The 17,500-nt window shown below is 39.6% G+C and overlaps 2 protein-coding genes across 2 annotated transcripts in view; one reads left to right on the top strand and one right to left on the bottom strand.

Annotated features, from left to right (window-relative positions):
* The window catches only part of LOC138027328 (cyclin-K-like), a 16,328-nt gene extending 7,927 nt beyond the window's left edge, over positions 1-8,401 (top strand). The window contains exons 7-9 of the mRNA XM_068874908.1: positions 5,661-5,791; positions 6,529-6,577; positions 7,183-8,401. Of these exons, the coding sequence (XP_068731009.1) occupies positions 5,661-5,791; positions 6,529-6,577; positions 7,183-7,931 (929 nt within the window). The 3' untranslated portion in view covers positions 7,932-8,401. The remainder of the gene's footprint in view (positions 1-5,660; positions 5,792-6,528; positions 6,578-7,182) is intronic.
* Positions 8,402-11,634: 3,233 nt separating this feature from the next.
* The window catches only part of LOC138026657 (coiled-coil domain-containing protein 85C-like), a 12,724-nt gene continuing 6,858 nt past the window's right edge, over positions 11,635-17,500 (bottom strand). The window contains exons 4-7 of the mRNA XM_068874094.1: positions 17,089-17,149; positions 13,788-13,840; positions 13,476-13,655; positions 11,635-12,943 (exon numbers count right to left, since the gene is read on the bottom strand). Coding sequence (XP_068730195.1) covers positions 12,848-12,943; positions 13,476-13,655; positions 13,788-13,840; positions 17,089-17,149 — 390 coding nt within the window. The 3' untranslated portion in view covers positions 11,635-12,847. The remainder of the gene's footprint in view (positions 12,944-13,475; positions 13,656-13,787; positions 13,841-17,088; positions 17,150-17,500) is intronic.

Genomic DNA, 17,500 nt, shown 5'->3' with positions numbered 1-17,500 from the left:
TATAGTATTATACAGGCTGTATTTAACAAATTGAATATGGTTCACAATTTTTTCGTTTGATTTTGGTGTGTGATTAAAAGATCCATAATAAAATAAATTAAAATACATTTGAGATTCACAAGGCAACTTTTTAAAGACCTGTTTCAGCGTGACTCTTGCCATAATAGTCATGCCATTATCAGTTAAATGCAAAGTTGTGTCCTTGACAGTTGTTGTAACGTTCTTAGGTCCAAACCGTGAAGAGAAACTGATAAATCACTTCAATCAAGCCCTTACGAGGTTTATTTCAACAACACGATCTCAAGTGCGTGATTTTGCTAGTCACGTGACCTAAGTATAATAGCGCACAGGGACACCATTACACCTTTCCTTTCATAAAAGAGAAAAAAAAAAAAAAAGAGAACTGAAACTAAAATCTACACAAGTTGTAAATTGAACTATGGCCCTAAGTTGGCACTAAACAACAAACAAACAACAAGTTGACAAACTAACTAACAAGTTAGCACTAAATGAAAATTTAGCCAGTAATAACAACAACTATACGATTGACTAGAACATGGCTCTCAAATAAAGTTCCTTTCTTTCAAAGTCCAGTTGGTTTCAACAACAGTTCTCTCCACTGATACATCTTAACTTTCAAGCATAGTCCTTTAAATAGCTTGGTGGCTTTGAAACACTTCCAGCGCGTGTGATCCTGTGCTGGTCTGGCTGGGGCTTGTCAGACACTACAACTTCCGGTTTGCTTGACGGATCAGGTTGTACAGTTTCAGTGCTAGGCTCTTGTAGATGAAACTCTGTTGCACAGGAGTCCGGAAAGTTCGCTGAAGTAAACTCTTTGCGGCTGAGGTGACGGGCTGATTTCTGGTTCATTGCGTTCGAAGAGATAGAATGGCTCCTTGCTGCTGCGAAGGTGTCTGCGATTGCTGCGGAACATTCTACTATCTTCGGCTCTCACATTGTAGGATCTCACATCTGTTTGGTCCTGTACCACTGCCTTGAACCATTTCTGTGACCTATTGCCAGGTTGGGGTGCAACTCGCACTGTCTCTCCTTCCAGGAGGATTGGAAGCTCTTTCGCATGTTGGTTATAATGATAGATTTGCTTTGCTTTCCTCTTCAGTATTTGATCTCTTGTTGCCCCTGTATCTGTGGACTGTGGTTTCAGTACTTCAGCTGTTGGCAGCTGAGTTCGGGTGCGCCTACCGAACATTCGTTGCACTGGTGAAGAATTCATTCCTTCAGTGGGAGTGTTTCTCCAGCTTAGCAAGGAGAGGAAGAATTCTGAATCGGACTCTTTGGCTTTCTTGATCAGAGTACTGGCAGTTTTCACAGCATTTTCCACCCGTCCATTGCTCTGTGGGTATCCGGGTGAGCTGGTTATGTCCTCAGTTCCAGATGATTTAACAAAATTGCTGAATTCTGCAGAATTGTACGGTGGTCCATTATCACTGTGCAACTGGTTTGGGATCCCATGCGCGGCAAAGTGCTTCTTCAACTTGTTAATGATAACAGTTCCTGTCTTGCTATACAGTTGGTCCACCTCAAAATAACCTGAATAGTAGTCTACCGTGCACAGGTAACTCTTGTCATCAACTGTAAAAATATCAGTTCCTATTTTCTCCCATGGTCTAGAAGGAACTTCATGGCAGATTAGTGGTTCTTTGGGTTGATTGCTCTGATAAGCCATGCAGGTGTCACATTTCTGGATGAAGTCAGTGATTTCTGCATTCATGTTTCTCGCGCTCTTCTTAAGCAACCTTGCACGCCGATATGCGACTCATGCAGCTTCGCCTTGATCCTTGGCCTTAATGTCTGAGGTATGACACATCGCAGTCCCTTGAATATGATGCCATCATGTACCGAAAGCTCGTCACGGAGTTGGAAGTAGGGATGGATGGCTGCTGGGAGTTCCTGCTTTGTATCAGGGAACCCGTCCACAATCGCTTTCTTGAGCGTTTGAAGGGTTTGATCACAGGCTGTCTCCCTCTGCAATTCTTTGAGTTGGTGTTCTGGTACTGGAAGAACGTGTGTGGCATGGATGTGTTCCACTTCTACTTCGGTTGGTGACCGCTCGTCCTTTGTGAGGTAAGCTCTAGAAAGAGTGTCCGCTAGCAGCATATCTTTGCCGGGCTTGTAGCGGATCTCGTAGTCATACTGCTGCAGACGGAGTAGCAAGCGCTGTAATCTCTTAGGTGCTGATACTAAAGGTTTCTTCGAGATTGAGACCAACGGTTTGTGGTCAGTCCATAAAATGACTTTGCGGCCGTAGACATAGTTGTGGTTATGTTCCATACCGAAAACGTGTGCCAACAATTCTTTCTCGATCTGCGAGTATCTTCTTTCAGCCGGAGTGAGCGCTCTACTAGCAAATGTGACTGGTTGTCCGTACTGTATCACCACGAATCCAAGTCCACCCTGAGATGCATCTCCTTGGCATTCGTTTGGGTCGCTCTCACTGTAGTACTTCAGCACTGGTGCTTTGACAACAGCTTCCTTAATTCTCTCAAAGGCATCTTCCTGTTCATGGCCCCAAATCCACTCGGCATCTTTATGTGTCAAGCGATGTAGTGGTTCACATATTTCCGAAAGGTCTTGCAGGAACTTTGACAGGTACTTAACTAGCCCAATGAATCTCTGCACGGCTGGCACATCATCTGGGCGCTCCAACTGCTTCAATTTTTCGGGGATCAGGTTTCAGTCCGTCCTTTGTCATGACATGACCAATGAACGACACTTCGCTGCATTTGAATTGAAGCTTGTCCTTATTCAGCATGATACCCTTTGTCCTGCACCTGTCCAAGAGGTTCTTCAAGTTCAGGTCGTGATCCTGGTCAGCCTCTTCGTCAGTGTCACCTTGACCGATAATAAGGAGGTTATCTGCGATTTTGTACACCCCCTTGAGACCCTCAAGGCATTGGTCAAGCTTCTGCTGGAAACATTCCGCGCTGGGCTTATCCCATACGGCATGCGTAGCCATCGGTACCTTCCCCATGCTGTCTGGAAAGTCGTCAGCTTATTCGAAGTGTCATCCAATTGAATCTGGAGGAAACCATCCTTAAGGTCAGCTTTGGTGAACACTCTCGCCTTAGACAACTCTGGCAGGATGTCATCAATAACTGGCAAGGGATAATGTCTGCGCTTCAGTGCTTGGTTTAGGCGCTGTGGGTCAATGCACACTCTAACCTTCCCGCTAGGCTTCTGCGTTGCAACCATGCTCGATACCCATGGTGTCGGCTTGTCCTCTTTCTCAAGTACACCCAAGCCTTCAAGGCGGTCAAGTTCCTCTCTTAGTTTGCCTTTTACTGCAACTAGAACATGACGGGGTGGCATTACTACTGGCGGGACTGTCTCGTCAACTTCTAAGTGTAGTTTTCTCTCAATCTTGCCAAGGCCTTTAAACAGGTCAGCATACTCTGCTAGGACTTGCTCTTCGGTCAGACTATTGATGCTGTCTTTGATAATCTCAGGTGTTTGGTGGTCAGGCTGCAGGATGTTCTGGTGCTGGACTACTAGGAGGTTCATCCTTGGATGAAGGTGGTGCATCTTCGTGTACCTCATGCACTCTCAGCTTGCTCTGCTGCAGGTTGCTGTGGGAAGAGGCCTTTGTTACCAGGCTGTATTTTTTGCGTGCAGACATTGCTAAAGTGCTCTTTCCCCCACACGTATTGCAGGTCTATCCGAATGCAGGACACTCTTCTTTCTTACACTCATGTCTCCATCCACAATATTTGCAATCTCTCATGATCATTTGCTTATTTCCTGGCAAGCCAGCGTTTCTTCCGAGGTTTGGCTGTGCTCGAAACTGTGGCTTCGACTGAGTCTGTCCTTTCTTTGATTTATTCAGATAATTTAGGTGTCTGGGCCATGGCTTGATATCTCTTTTAGCTGGCTATTTGCCGTTTCGGCTGCTCGGCAATAATCCATGCATTTCTCCAGTGTTAGCTGCGATTCTTGAAGTCGCTTTTTACGAAGTGCATTATCAGAAATTCCACATACTAGCCTGTCTCTGATCATTTCTTCTTTCAAAGTACCGAACGAACACGTGTCTGCCAATGTGCGGACTGCAGTTGCATAGGCGTCGATTGTCTCGCCAGGCTCTTGTGATCTGTTATTAAACTTGTAGGGCTCATAAATAGTGTTAGTTTTACCTACGCAATAATTGTTCCACAGCTCTAAAACTTTGTCAATGCTACCTTGCTCTGCTTCGGACGCAAAGGGTAACCCACCGTGGATCTCTATAGCCTCAGACCCAATACAGGTGATAAAGGTGGCGACACGGTAATCTTGCGGTTTTAGGTGCAAGCCTGTTATTGTCTCGTACGCTTTCCACGTTTGCAGCCAGTTTTTCCAATTTCTCGCCAGATTTCCTCGAAGTTCCAACCTTGGCGGTAACGGAACATTAGAGGTTAAGACTTGCTGTGTGGAATTTGAAGTCGGTGCTGTACTGCTGCTTGTTGTTGGCGGAGTTGTGTCATTTGTGCTGGCGTCCATATTTGGTGAGGGTTTCGTCGCTATTTCTCATCAAAATCAATCCAAATTAAACTAAACGTGAGCGAAATCTTGCTGTACTTCTTGCTCAGAAGTTTCCTTCTGACACCATGTAACGTTCTTAGCTCCAAACCGTGAAGAGGAACTGATAAATCACTTCAATCAAGCCCTTACGAGTGCGTGATTTTGCTAGTCATGTGACCTAAGTACAATAGCACAGGGAGACCATTACAGTTGTCTATATATTAATTTGATGATTTAATTCCGTTATGTCTCAATGTGTAGATGAATGTAAAGAACCCAACTTTGCATAAACCCATTCACTCCTTGGCGACCTAGGACACTGCCAGTTGACGAGTAAAATTGTCTTGTGTTAGACAGTAAAATCTGTTACATGTAAGTCTCACTTCCAGGGTGCCAATGGGTTGAACTGATGATGGCATGAGCCATGCCTGAAGGTGTATTTCAAAAGTTTTCTCATGATTCTCAAATTTATTTTAATACTGTTATAATAAGATGTATTTATTACATTTCCATAGCTTTGTGGCATTAAATTTCACGTATTCCATGGTTTAGCATATAATAGGCATGGATATTTTGTGAGTTGCGTAGGAAAAATACAAACAATGAGCAAAATGTCTGCGAGTATTACATGTTAAACCATCAAATAAGAGATTTATTATTCCACTACAAAAAAAGGTGTTATTTGCTTCAATTTTATTTGGTAAGAGTGTTTTAAAAAAATGCATCATCTGTCCTTCAGGGCACATGTGAACGATATAAACAGCACAGAAAGCCAGTCAAAGATCTTTATTTGATTGGAATTCTCAGGCTTTGGATCTTGTTGAAAACAATTTCTTTCATTGAAAAACTCAGTGTTCCGACTGTATTTGCTCTGTTCCCCAAACCGGTCAAACTGGGACACTACAGTGTATTACCGTCTCATATTTTGCGCGTTCTCTTGACAAAATTAATATGTATGGTAAAAAGGCATAATAGTGGAATAATAAAATAAAATAATGTGTTAAAGGGTGGGTGCATTTTCTTAGGCTGTATTATAACTTATACATGCACAAAATTGTATGTAAGGCCGGTGTTACTTCCAGTTAAATTTAATTACTGGCATTAAATTATAGAAAAGCCCTCAAAGTTGTATAATATGCTTTACATAGATATTTGTGATGAAATGCTGGAACTATATGGTGGTGGAAAAAAGAAGGAAAAGCCTGAAGCCAGTGATGAAGGGAGCTCGTCAAATCATTCAAGTCCTTTGCCAACCTCCAGCCCACCAGCAAAAAAGCGAGTAAGTTGGTTTTACTTTTTTTCCAACGTGAGAGCGGACATTATTCAACAATTCCTGTGATCTGATTATTAATTTTGTTGGAGCATGCAGAATTTTCTCATCTGCCCACTCACAGTGGATGGTATCATTTTGCATGATGAGTCATTGCTTACATCCCTAACTAAATTGCAATTTTTTTAAAAATAATTATTATTAAGATATTTTTACCTTAATTTATTTTATTATTAGGTTAATAAAGTTTTTTGATGAAGTCTCTTTCTTTCATTGCTTTCCCAAGCTTTCTGTGCTACATGTATCTTTGTACTAGAAATTGTTCAGTAACCTTGCTACAATTGGAGCCCTAGACTATTCACATTTTTTGCAAGCATTTCATACTGCCCTCAAGTGCAATCCGAGACTTTAAGCCTTTTTCCAAATTATACAGACCTCGGGGCTGATGAATAACATATATATAATAATTTATTATTACATATTATGGTAACATGTACAAGCAGCTTCAAATGTCAATGAGATCATAAGGGAAGCTTGAATGACAAAATTTGAATCAGTTTTCTATGAATACTAACCTGGTAATCTTTATGCAAATTTGAAAAATTATTTAAGAAAGAGTTCTGGGCTTACAAGTACTAGCACCTTGTCACCAAATAATGTGTCATTTTTGATGACAAATATTAATTTATCATCGCACATTTTACTTAGCTCATTATCAAACATTGTTTTGCACTTTGAATTTTCAGAAACATGCAAGCACTTCATCAGAAGTCAAATCACAGACAACTACATCAGGTATATAGTTTCTTTTATGCACAGGAGTCCAAACTTTGCAGCTACATTATTGATTAAAATAAATTTCACATTCTACTAATTCTGTGGAAAAAATGCAGCTTAACAATTCACGATTCCCACTAAATTTTGAAGGATGAATTTTTTTTTGCCCTCATTTGATTGGGTTGCCTGATGTTTTTGCATACACTTTGTGACAGTGTTTTACTGAAGGTACAAGTAATTGCTGGAAGAAGTTTAATGACACAGTTACAGTTCCTTTACCAGTTCATCCATGTGGTAACTCAGTGTTGATGTACAACAAAAAACATTTAACCTGCAGCAAAAGTCCATAAAACAAAATAAATATGTACACAGACTGAAACAATGATCATTTGTATTCCGCAGCATACATGTTTATTACTTCTTCATTCAGTAGCCCCAGCAATACAAATTCTGCCTGTAGCCTGGACAATCAAGACTCTTCTGTATAATTGGATTCTATTTATAGTGTATTACATGTGGTTGAATGTCGACCCAGCTTAACACGGCTTAATTAATTAACACAGTCTTGAACATTACATTAAACAGGCCAGCCCATAGTCTTACTCTGATCTTTCTTTTCAAAGAAACACCACCAGTCACTACACAGTCATCTGCAGAACCACTAAAGCCACTTCCCCCTTTACTGGCATCATCACAGATACAAGTGGAAAATGTCAGTCCAGCACCAGCCCCTGCTACACAACAGCTTCCTGTCCCTGTAACAACGGAACCACCCAAGGTCACGCAAACTGTGCACACTACATTTGTGGCTGCCACTCAAACCACGAAACCAACTAGCGACAAGACTGTGGTGTCAGCAACTGTTTCCCAAGCTCCGCTAACAGCATATTCAATAGTTACATCAGCCTATACAATGAATCCTTATCAGCAGACAGTTCAACCGCATGTAGTCACAACTCTAACAACAAATGCATCTTTCCAAGCTTCCTTGAGCACCACAAGCCTTGGTTCTGTACCTTCATTTCATTTACCAACTCAGTTTCAAAATCAGTCCTATTTGCCGCCAGCCCAAGGTTATACCCACTTCCCTCCCCCTGCGGCTTACCCTAATGCTCCTCCACCTCCTCTCCCTCCTGTACCTCCAAGTACCCTTTACCCTCCCCCACCAAGTGGCATCAGTACTCAATCCAATCCAGCAGCATACAGTCTGCCCCCACATCCCCCTATGTCGCTGCCTCCTCCACCCCTTCCCCCATTACATGCTGGTCAGCTACAGCCTTTACCGCAGGTTGGTTCCACTGAGTTCCAATGGCCAAGACAGTTTGGTGTTCCTCCATCACAAACTCAGCAAATGGGAGGTTGGATGAGATAGTGAAGATTTTATTTGCCTGTGATGGGTTAGCACAAGTCCTCCTTCAAAAAGATAGGGATGTCTCAGATCCTATAAAAGCTGGACCAGTCTTCCCATGTTGCTTTTAGTGTTAAAAAGAGATGATTTCACTGCTTGGTGCACGTGCAGACAGTATTAATGTTTTCAAGAACATTAATTTTCATTCTGACATGTATGAAAACAATCAGATGTGCCTATAAATATAACAATTGTCAGTAGTTCATAGTTGACCATGTTGTGGTCAAGGTGGTCTTTCTAATCAGAATTCCTTTTGCAACCATTTCTGTTGTTTTATGAACAGATAAGATGCAAACAGATATGTATGTATGTATGTTAACTTTATTTTAACATGGTTAATTCAGCAGTTACGAAACCTAAGACCTAAGTACATCATATCCTATAAACTAAATCTATTATTTTAAAAATAATAAAAACGAACTAAAACATAAAAACTGCTTTACATGAATGCAGTGTGTCTAAGAATAGTACGAGTTGAGCTGTCAACAAAAATCATTCAGTGATTCTGCCTGCCGCAGCTCAGAAAGTAAGCCGTTCCAAAGCACCACACTGCTACTGCTAAAATGGTTATTACAAAAAAAATTGGTGGGTGGCATAATGGTTTAAATCTTACATGTTTCTAGAAGCAAAACTTTGGAGAAAGAATTAATTCGATGCTCAAAACGAATTTCAACAATTTCCTTGAAGAGCTGAGTGATACCTCCATTCAGGATGTTTGCTGATACAGTATATCCTCTGTTCACCATTCAACTTCATCAGGTTAAATAAGAACTTAAAAAGTACCGGTACCTTATGCAGGTGCCAAATTTTTCATATGTACAGATTTGTGAAACTGTCCCATTTATGATGGTGTTTTTGTTTTTTTTGTTCAGATTATCGGCAGTCTTTTTTAATTATTATCAAACAAAGGGAAGTTATAAGGGTTTTCAAAAGGAGGGATCTGCCATTTAAAAAATCACTTGATGCAGCTTGTTGTTTTTGAATCCCTGCTATTCCACTGTAGTGTCAGTTAGCATTGTTTTAAAATTACATTTTCGATATTGTTTACTTTGCACTTTTGACACAAAGTTGTCAACTGCAAAACCTTCCGACAACTTGATATGTCCAGGCCCCAGTTCTTCAAGGGGTGGATAGTGCTATCCACTGGATAACTCAATTGGTTTTGCTAGTGTTTAGAGCGGTTTTCAATTGAGTGTCGAAAGTAATTAGATAATTACTTTGGTTTATGATTACTTCACTCAGTGATTGGTTCAAAGTTCTCGCGCCATTTTTTCAACCAATCATAAGTGAAACCAAAACCAATCGTGGCTCACGCGTGCACATTTTCCCGCGCTTTGTGTCGGCTACGTGTAATTACTTCGAGTTTTGATTGGTTTGCGGGATTGTCTCAGTCCTTTTTGATTGGCCAAAGTAATTACTTTGGTTTTGGTTTTACGACACTCAATTGAAAAGCGCGCTATCCACTGGATAGCGATTTATCCAGTGGATAGCGTTATCCAGCTTTTGAACAACCGAGGCCAGAAATACACGTAATTAGATGCACGCTGATTTCAATAAGCATCACAAGGTGTCCCCTGGCTCTTCTCTCCAACTTCAACATCACTCATGGTGGGGAATACCCCAGGGTATTCAGAGGTTTTTCTTGAGCCGGGAGAGAGCCGTGAAGAGGACTTGAATCTCGCTTTCATGCAGACACCAGGGTCAGGATCCAACCCTATTCCTGTAAATAGGTAGCAAATGCTAAGACTTTAAGGGACACTTCTTGTTGGATATATAATTGCAAGCATTTCTGGACATAAATAGACAACCCTGGAATTGCATTCGCTGTCAAAAGGCATTGGCTACTTTTTCCCTAAACTGAAGCAATTAATTTAACCCTTTGATGTCCAAACCGGCCAGACTTAGTATTTTACTCTGTCTGACGCCGGACGATTTTACTCGGCAATGGGTTTCATGCAAACATAAGATTAAGGGAGCATTCACAAAAACTTGTTTTTTTTTGGGGGGGGGGGGTGGGGGACTGATGAGAAATTCTCTACTATCTAAATTTGAAGGACCCCTACTCGCTGCATTAAACATTTTCAGGGACCCTCTTTTAGTTACTAATTCCTAAAGTTGAGACACCCCCAACCTACCTCATGGCCACAAACTAATACATGATGCAGAAGGCAGAAGAACGAGTGAAACAAATTAAGGCAAAAACAGAAAAACTCCTACAAAGAGCATAACAATCTGCTAAGAAAAGCAGGAAAAGGGCAAGGCAACAAAGCCTTTAGAAAGCCAGCTATCTCACTGATACATAGCACAACCTAACAGGCATTCATGAATAGAAAGATCCCATGGACCGGGTCAAAGCTTTAAAGGCAGAATCACTCACTTCTACCGGTGACAAGCCTATTGGTTGAGACTAGAATTAAGTTAATGCAAACATGTGAGGCCAAAAGGTCATGTTCATGTTACTGCAAAGACAGGGTTTTCAACAGTTTTGTTAAGTAGTGGACATAAATTATTTCTAAAAGCACTGGACGTGACATTTTTGAATTGCGAGCGCTGAAGGCGAGAGCTACTGAGGGGGGTCTGGGGACATTCGCCCCCAGGAAATTTTAAAATAGAACACTCAGAAATGCAGTTTCCAGTGTTTCTGGAACCCAAGAATCAGTTTCTCAGGCATGGCTGGAGTTCACTTAAATTCTCTTTAAAAAGTAAGTAAAAAAATATATTATAAAAAAAAAACCCTCAAATATAGGCATCAAGTTACTGGACACAGAATGAGAATCCACCAGACGAAACGTCTGGCCTCCGGCCTCAAATGTAAACCCTGGCCTGCTGCAGAGAAAATTAGCACCAAGAAACTAAAAATACATCATAAAGACGAACTATTTTTTTGGAAGAGAAACTATCACACAATAGTATGAAGGTCCAAATCTAAAGTCTTATCTGTAGAACAAAAACCATTGCTAAATTAAATCTGACTGGAAGTACCTGAAAGAGGCCTCCTTTAAAATAATTGTATACTCGAGAGAGTAAAATTATGACAAAGGAAAAGGAAACCAGACCATGTACAAGGGAATAAAGGGGGCAGTCAGTGGGGAAGTAATACACAAAAATTTGGTTTTATCAAACGAGTTGACCAAGGGCTACCACTCTAAACATCAGCTTTTAGAATCCCACTGCAGTGGTCAATTTTCATTATCAACTCATTTGATAGAACCAGATTTTCATGTACAAGGGAGTTGTGTTGGCCTGTCAACCCCATTTTACTCTCTTGAATATTATATTTTGTTAAATTGCGTTTATATTGGTTAATGACAACTTTTGCTTTCATTATTTAAGGTACCCCCCTTAAAAGTGTTTATATTTTTCAAACACCCCTTTTTTTTACCTCTAATTTTTTTGGGGGAATCCCCCAATTTCTCATGAGTTTCCCTTCCCACCCCCCCCCCCCCAGGTTATTTTGTTCCTTAGGTTAATTCATTTCCAAACCAGGTCAATTTGGGCCTTGAAGGGTTAAAAAAACAGAACACTTTCCCTGTAAGAGTAGCTCTTACATATTTACAGGTCAATAGAGAACCCATTTGGGCCACAAATTATCATATTTTACTACCAGATATCATTCTTCTAAAACGTTTTAGCAAGACTGACAACAAATCAATGACAAGTATGATGGTCCAATCACCTTTCTTTTTATTCTACCAAAAAGGCAGGGATATAAACTAAATTATTAACATTTACAAATCATCTCTTTTCAAATCAAATTGATTGATACAATAAAAACGTCTGTAACAGACTGATATTTCCTCCTTAATACCAAAGAAAAGTGAACAAAATGCTGAAATTAAATATTCAATAAATACTTAATTATGGGCTTGTCTATCAAAGATGACAAAGTATAAAATAATATTTCTACAGCACGGTAAAATTCTACATCAACCTGACAGTTTTGTCAAGAAATACTAGCGTTTGATTTTGTTTTCATGTGCAAACTGCCATAAACTGAAACATACTTCAATCTGTACCTTAATAATTTATGCCTCATCAAATTAAAGACACCCTGTTGTTCCCAAAAAAAAAAATTTGGTTTTAAACTTCACCTCAAAATATTTAATTTTCTACCCAAACTGCAATAACCCCATGAGAGCATTAATTTGTATAATGTCTTTATGCAAAGATGCTGATTTGTATTAAGTTCATGGTTCTAAAAATTGTAGAGGCATGCCAGTCAAATTTTAAGGGAATGAGAGCCAGGATACAGGGAGATGAATAGGATATTGGTCCACAAACATCACTGAGCATGGCAGACACATCCTGAACTTTGCTGCAAAGAAATAGTCTCTGGTTTACTCCCTTATTTAAAGCATCGTGAAGGCTTAAAAGCAAGTCAATAATTATTTCTATCTAATAGATCACATTTTTTTTTCAATACAAAATTTACTCACAAACTGTGAGTTAACCACATGACATCCAACTCTACTTCAAGACTTCTTATACTGACAAAACCTGCTAAACCTAGCTTTGTCCTTGTCAGTTGATTTTAAGACCTCTATTGCTTGATCCCTTCAGATTTTTCCATGGAAAGCTGGCTAAAATCTTACGTGGAACACTGCAAAAAGGTTACAGACTACAATACATAAAATTTTATGTACATCTCACTTAGCCATTTGACGTAATAATCACAATACACACGGATGAGTTGGGCGTCAAAATGTCCTCGCATGTTGTCAAACCTAGAATAGGAGATTATTCCACTATAATTTTTTCAAAAATATCATAGGAGACACCAAGGTGTACAGCACCTTTGACTCTCATATTTTGGGCACTTCTTGCCCTTTCATGAGGAATGAGGTGCAGTATTCAAAAATCTTTTTGGCCAGATTTGGTGCTTATAATAAATCTTCAAGAATCTCATCTCCGTTCTCACTGCTATGGGTGTCATTTTGTCTCTGGTCAGGCTGATCAGAAAGCTTTCTCCAAACAACCTGAAACAAATGTTATAACATAAATTAACTTGAGCTTACAAATCAGTATTTCAGCTTGCTTAATACAAAAAAAACACAGAACATAAATGTATAAGCTAATCGTGGGCTTTTGTTCACACAATAATTCACGGTAATCACTTTTAATCACAATTCCAATGACATTTTGTTTGTTGAAATGAATCAGTGGTGTCTTTAAGTGCCTTTAATGGATCGCAGGATCACGACAAAAGCCAGTCAAAACCCCAACAAGAGGAAACGTATTACGTTTTAATAACATAATTCAGTAAGTAACCAAACTGCTTTGAACTGGTTACATTAATTGCCATGCAAAAAATTAAAAATGTTGTGCGGACACTTCAATTACTCAAGTCTTAAAACAGTTCTGCCAATCGCAGAACACTTCTTTGTTTATGAAGGTTGTCATTTAAAAAAAAAACGAGTAACTGATTCAATTTTCAAGTCTGATGCATATTAAAATTCTGGCGATACACTTGACCTGGTTTGATGATATTGAGCCAGGTCCAATACTCACATTACACATTTCCTTCAAGACCTCGACTTCATGATCGCCAAGTCTACGCGCAGACTCATCCTCATCGGGGTTAGAGGTATGACCTGGGTGCTCAAGTCTCTCATGTATTTCCAAAACTTTCATAGCTTGTTCCACAGCCTCAGGTGTCATTTTGTTTGGTGAAGGAAAAGGCAGATCGCTCTGAAAGGATAGTGAAGTTCATAATCATAAATTTAGTATGCATTGCTTTAGAAATAATACTAGTTATTTGTCTTATTGAAATTTTTAATTATTTTCTAAACCAGATCTACACAAGCTGTGATACAGCTATACCTGTTTGGGCAGTGTTCTTAATCCATTCCTCAATATTCCAGCATGATTTCCATCTGTAAGGACACAAATGAGACTGTTCAACAGGGACTCCAAAGCATTTTCCCTCCTGCATACATTGTAAATGTACCACCATGTATCACATTCACATGAAAGCAACTATTAATCCCATATAATTTTCCATTACAATAATTAATCAACAATGTTATCCATATTTGTCAGACATTGAAAACAAAGCACTAAATTCTTTCAGATACATGTCACTTTTAGCAGCAAAATTACTCCAGAGTGGTTAAAGCTTTAAGGGGCTCCCTGAAGAATGCTAAGATGTCGTAGATTAAACCAGTTAAGGCATCTGTCTTACTGTAACCTTAAACACTGTGCACGGCTCCAATGATGGGTCTATGTTTGACCCCACACCAACATTCCTTATTTGTGAGGCCTTTTTTTAAAGGGGCAGCCATGTTCCTGTGCCTCATTTATGTCTCCCTAACTAACACAAAGAAAATTAATGTTGCCATCTTTTTTTTGGTGTTTGTAAAACCACACCATTGCTACAAACTCTCTTTACAACCCTCTGGATATTATAGTGTGCTCACATGATGGTCATTGACTCTAGATGCTCTCTCTTTCTCTCTCTCTTTTATCACAGTTATGCCACTAACACCCTTTTTACAATCTACTTTAAAAAAACTCATTAATAATTCATGAGCCTAACAGCCAATCAAAACATCGATAACACATCACGTGTATGAGCTTTATATCCTGATGAAACACTCCTTGTTTATAGTATTCTTTATATAAAGAATACTAATAAGGCATAGCTTGTTTTTCCTGTATGCTCATATTCGCCTCTCACAATTTGAACCATTGTTTTGAGTCCAGAGGGACACACTCTTTGTGGAATGTTTTTTAAGCCGTTCAAAAAACTCACAGCATTTGTTTTATCGGGTTGGAGTTCGTACGTACTGAAACGAAAATTCCAGAACTTTAATAATCGAAATATCGTTATCCTAAAGCCGCAGCTACATGAGCGATTTTTTGCTCGCGCCTGTGATGCAATTTTTTCAAATTTTGTTGCGTCGCGATCAACGCGATAAAATTTGAATCACAAGTTTAGCCACCCTTGAAATGGCAACGCGACAGCAGAAAAAGTCGTTGGAAAAAATCAGCAGTTCAAGGGTGGCTAACACTTGCGATCGATGCGATAAAATTTGAAAAAATCGCATCACCGTCGTGAGCAAAAAATCGCTCGTGTAGCTGTGCCTTAAAACGAAATTTCGTAGTGTTGGTTAGCGTTTCGCATTTTAATGAATGAATGGAATCAACAACTGTACTCTTCTCTCAACCTTGAGTGTAAACACGACAAATAACATCATCGCTATAGGCATTTTAACATACCAAACCTAACAATTCTTCTTGGTTTTCATGTTAATAAAATCGCTTGCCATTCAACAAATTAAGTCAAGAAATTGAGATGTTGTAGGAAGGTAATAAATCATGAGCGTGTCAAAGTTTTAGGGCTGTGCAATAATCCAAACTCGAGTTATTTGGCAATAGACTCTTCTCTTAACATATTGGTTATTCAGAACTTGAAAACACATGGGGAATCGACATTTTCATGACATGTTTCTTAGAAGCAATCCAGATGTCACGCATTGACTGAATTAGAAAGGGATTGTAAAAACGCTTCCTTTACCATGATTAATCTGCCTGCTTAAATAATTTTATCGAACGCTATCTTCTCTAGGTAAGCGACAACCACCCTCCATTGTTTTTAATTTTAGTCTCTTGCGAGAATCGGCTCACATAAGCGACCGGCTCTTGTTGCGACCACTCTCACAAATTCCCGGCTTGGTCACTCATGAGGGCTTCGACTGGCCTTTTTCTAACGTTAACTTAAATGTACCGTAGAAGGCAAATGCTCGCTGCGAACGTTCAATAAGCACTCCCGAAATTTTGCTTTCTCAGGACGAAATTTCGCCATGTCACGACGAAATTTCGCTCGAATATTCGCGCGGCCGTTGCAAATTTTCGTTTTGATAGAAACAATAGGCATTTCGAAATTTTGACGAAATTCGAATGAGAATTCGTTTCACCCGAAATTTCGTTATATTTCGTCGAAAAGTAGCGAAAGGTGCCAAAAAGCGCGAAATTCGTTTGCATTCCTTTTGCACAGTACTGTATTATAGTTAACCCAATGACTCCTAGGAGTGAAACTTTAATAGATTTCACTCTAACGCCAGACAATTCTACTTGTCAATAGGTGCACGGGGTTCAGGAGCCAAATTGTTTTCTGAGAGAGATTCCCTAGGTAACTGTGGTTATCTAAAATCTTGACACGTTCTTTCCACAGTTCAAGTATGCCTTTCATTTACGGTATCTTCACATAGCATGGCAGCAATGCATGTTGTTCTTGATATGTTAAATTTAGGATAGATGAGACATTCCAAGGGCTTAGTCTCTGACACATAGTATGTCACTAAAATTTGGCAATGCAGGGCTTTCTTAACAATGGCAAGCAATGCCACTGCATTACAAAACACTTCTAATAATAAGAATGCAAGACATTGAAGAAACCCTAACTTAAGACAGTGGCATTTAAAGGGGACGTAGTTCTTGAGTGGATGTACTCAAGAGGTTGTTACTGCATGTACTAACAGTAAGTAACAAGAAAAGGGAAAGCCTCGAAAATTCTGGCCTGAACAGGTTTTGAACCCATAACCTCTGCAGTGGTGCAGTTCCACTAGTTTGAGCTATCAAACAAGTCATTTTATCCTTCATGTTAGGGAGGCATCATGGTCTGGTGGTTGGGGCATTGGGTTTGATTGCAGTTGCCTGAGTTCAAATCCCGTTCTGACTTCTGGTTTGGATTTGTTTCCGGTTGTCCTGGATTCAACTCTTCCACACTTTGTAAATAGCCAACAGCTGGTTGCCTCTTGCCAGTTGGGTTTCTTAATCATGTTTTTGTTAAGTTTGAATTGTTTCTTTCGGATTGTTAAAAGTGGAGTGCCTGTGAACTACAACAAGTTGCAAAAATAGTGGAGACATTTCACCTTCTTGGGGCATTATTATTTTACCTATTACCTGCAGCCCCCTCCCTCCCCCCCCCCCATTCTCCCCCCCCCCCCAAGACATGTGGCATAGGGGGTAGAAATGGTCAATGTGTCAACAATTTGTTGCCGATTGTTGTTAGCTAAGTCTACTTCCGCTATAAACAAAGCATTTATTTTACATTATCCTTCATATTAATGCCCCATTTGTATCAGTCCAAGAATGAGATACAGCTGCAATCGATACTTGCTTTTAAGTCCATTGCTTCCAGAAATCCGTGGTGGGGTGTCACTCCTAATGCTCTCTGTATCCTAAGAATTAAACAAAATATCTTAAAAGTGCTGCAATGATAAATCTTACTTCTCATTATTTAGTCACTTTGATTCTAAGGATGTCAGATGTACCAGTACATGTAACTAACTTTTTAAGTAGGTGCGAAAAGTAGCTATATATAAACCATGAGTTTTTACATTCTTTCAGATAATTCTAATTGTTATACATCAGACTCACTATGAAAAATCTGATTGGTCAAGAGCATTCAATCAATTCACTATAGCTTGTGAACTTGACATGATAAATACAATATCTGCTGCAGATATTGCATTTATCATGTCAAGTTCAACATCTGCCTGGTTACTAAGCCCCTTGGAGTGTTCTCCTCA

The sequence above is a fragment of the Montipora capricornis genome, chromosome 12 (genome assembly GCF_036669925.1).
Source record: "Montipora capricornis isolate CH-2021 chromosome 12, ASM3666992v2, whole genome shotgun sequence".
Taxonomy (NCBI): Eukaryota; Metazoa; Cnidaria; class Anthozoa; order Scleractinia; family Acroporidae; genus Montipora; species Montipora capricornis.
Note: the sequence above shows the minus strand (reverse complement) of the source record. Positions and strands in the feature narration are given on the sequence as shown.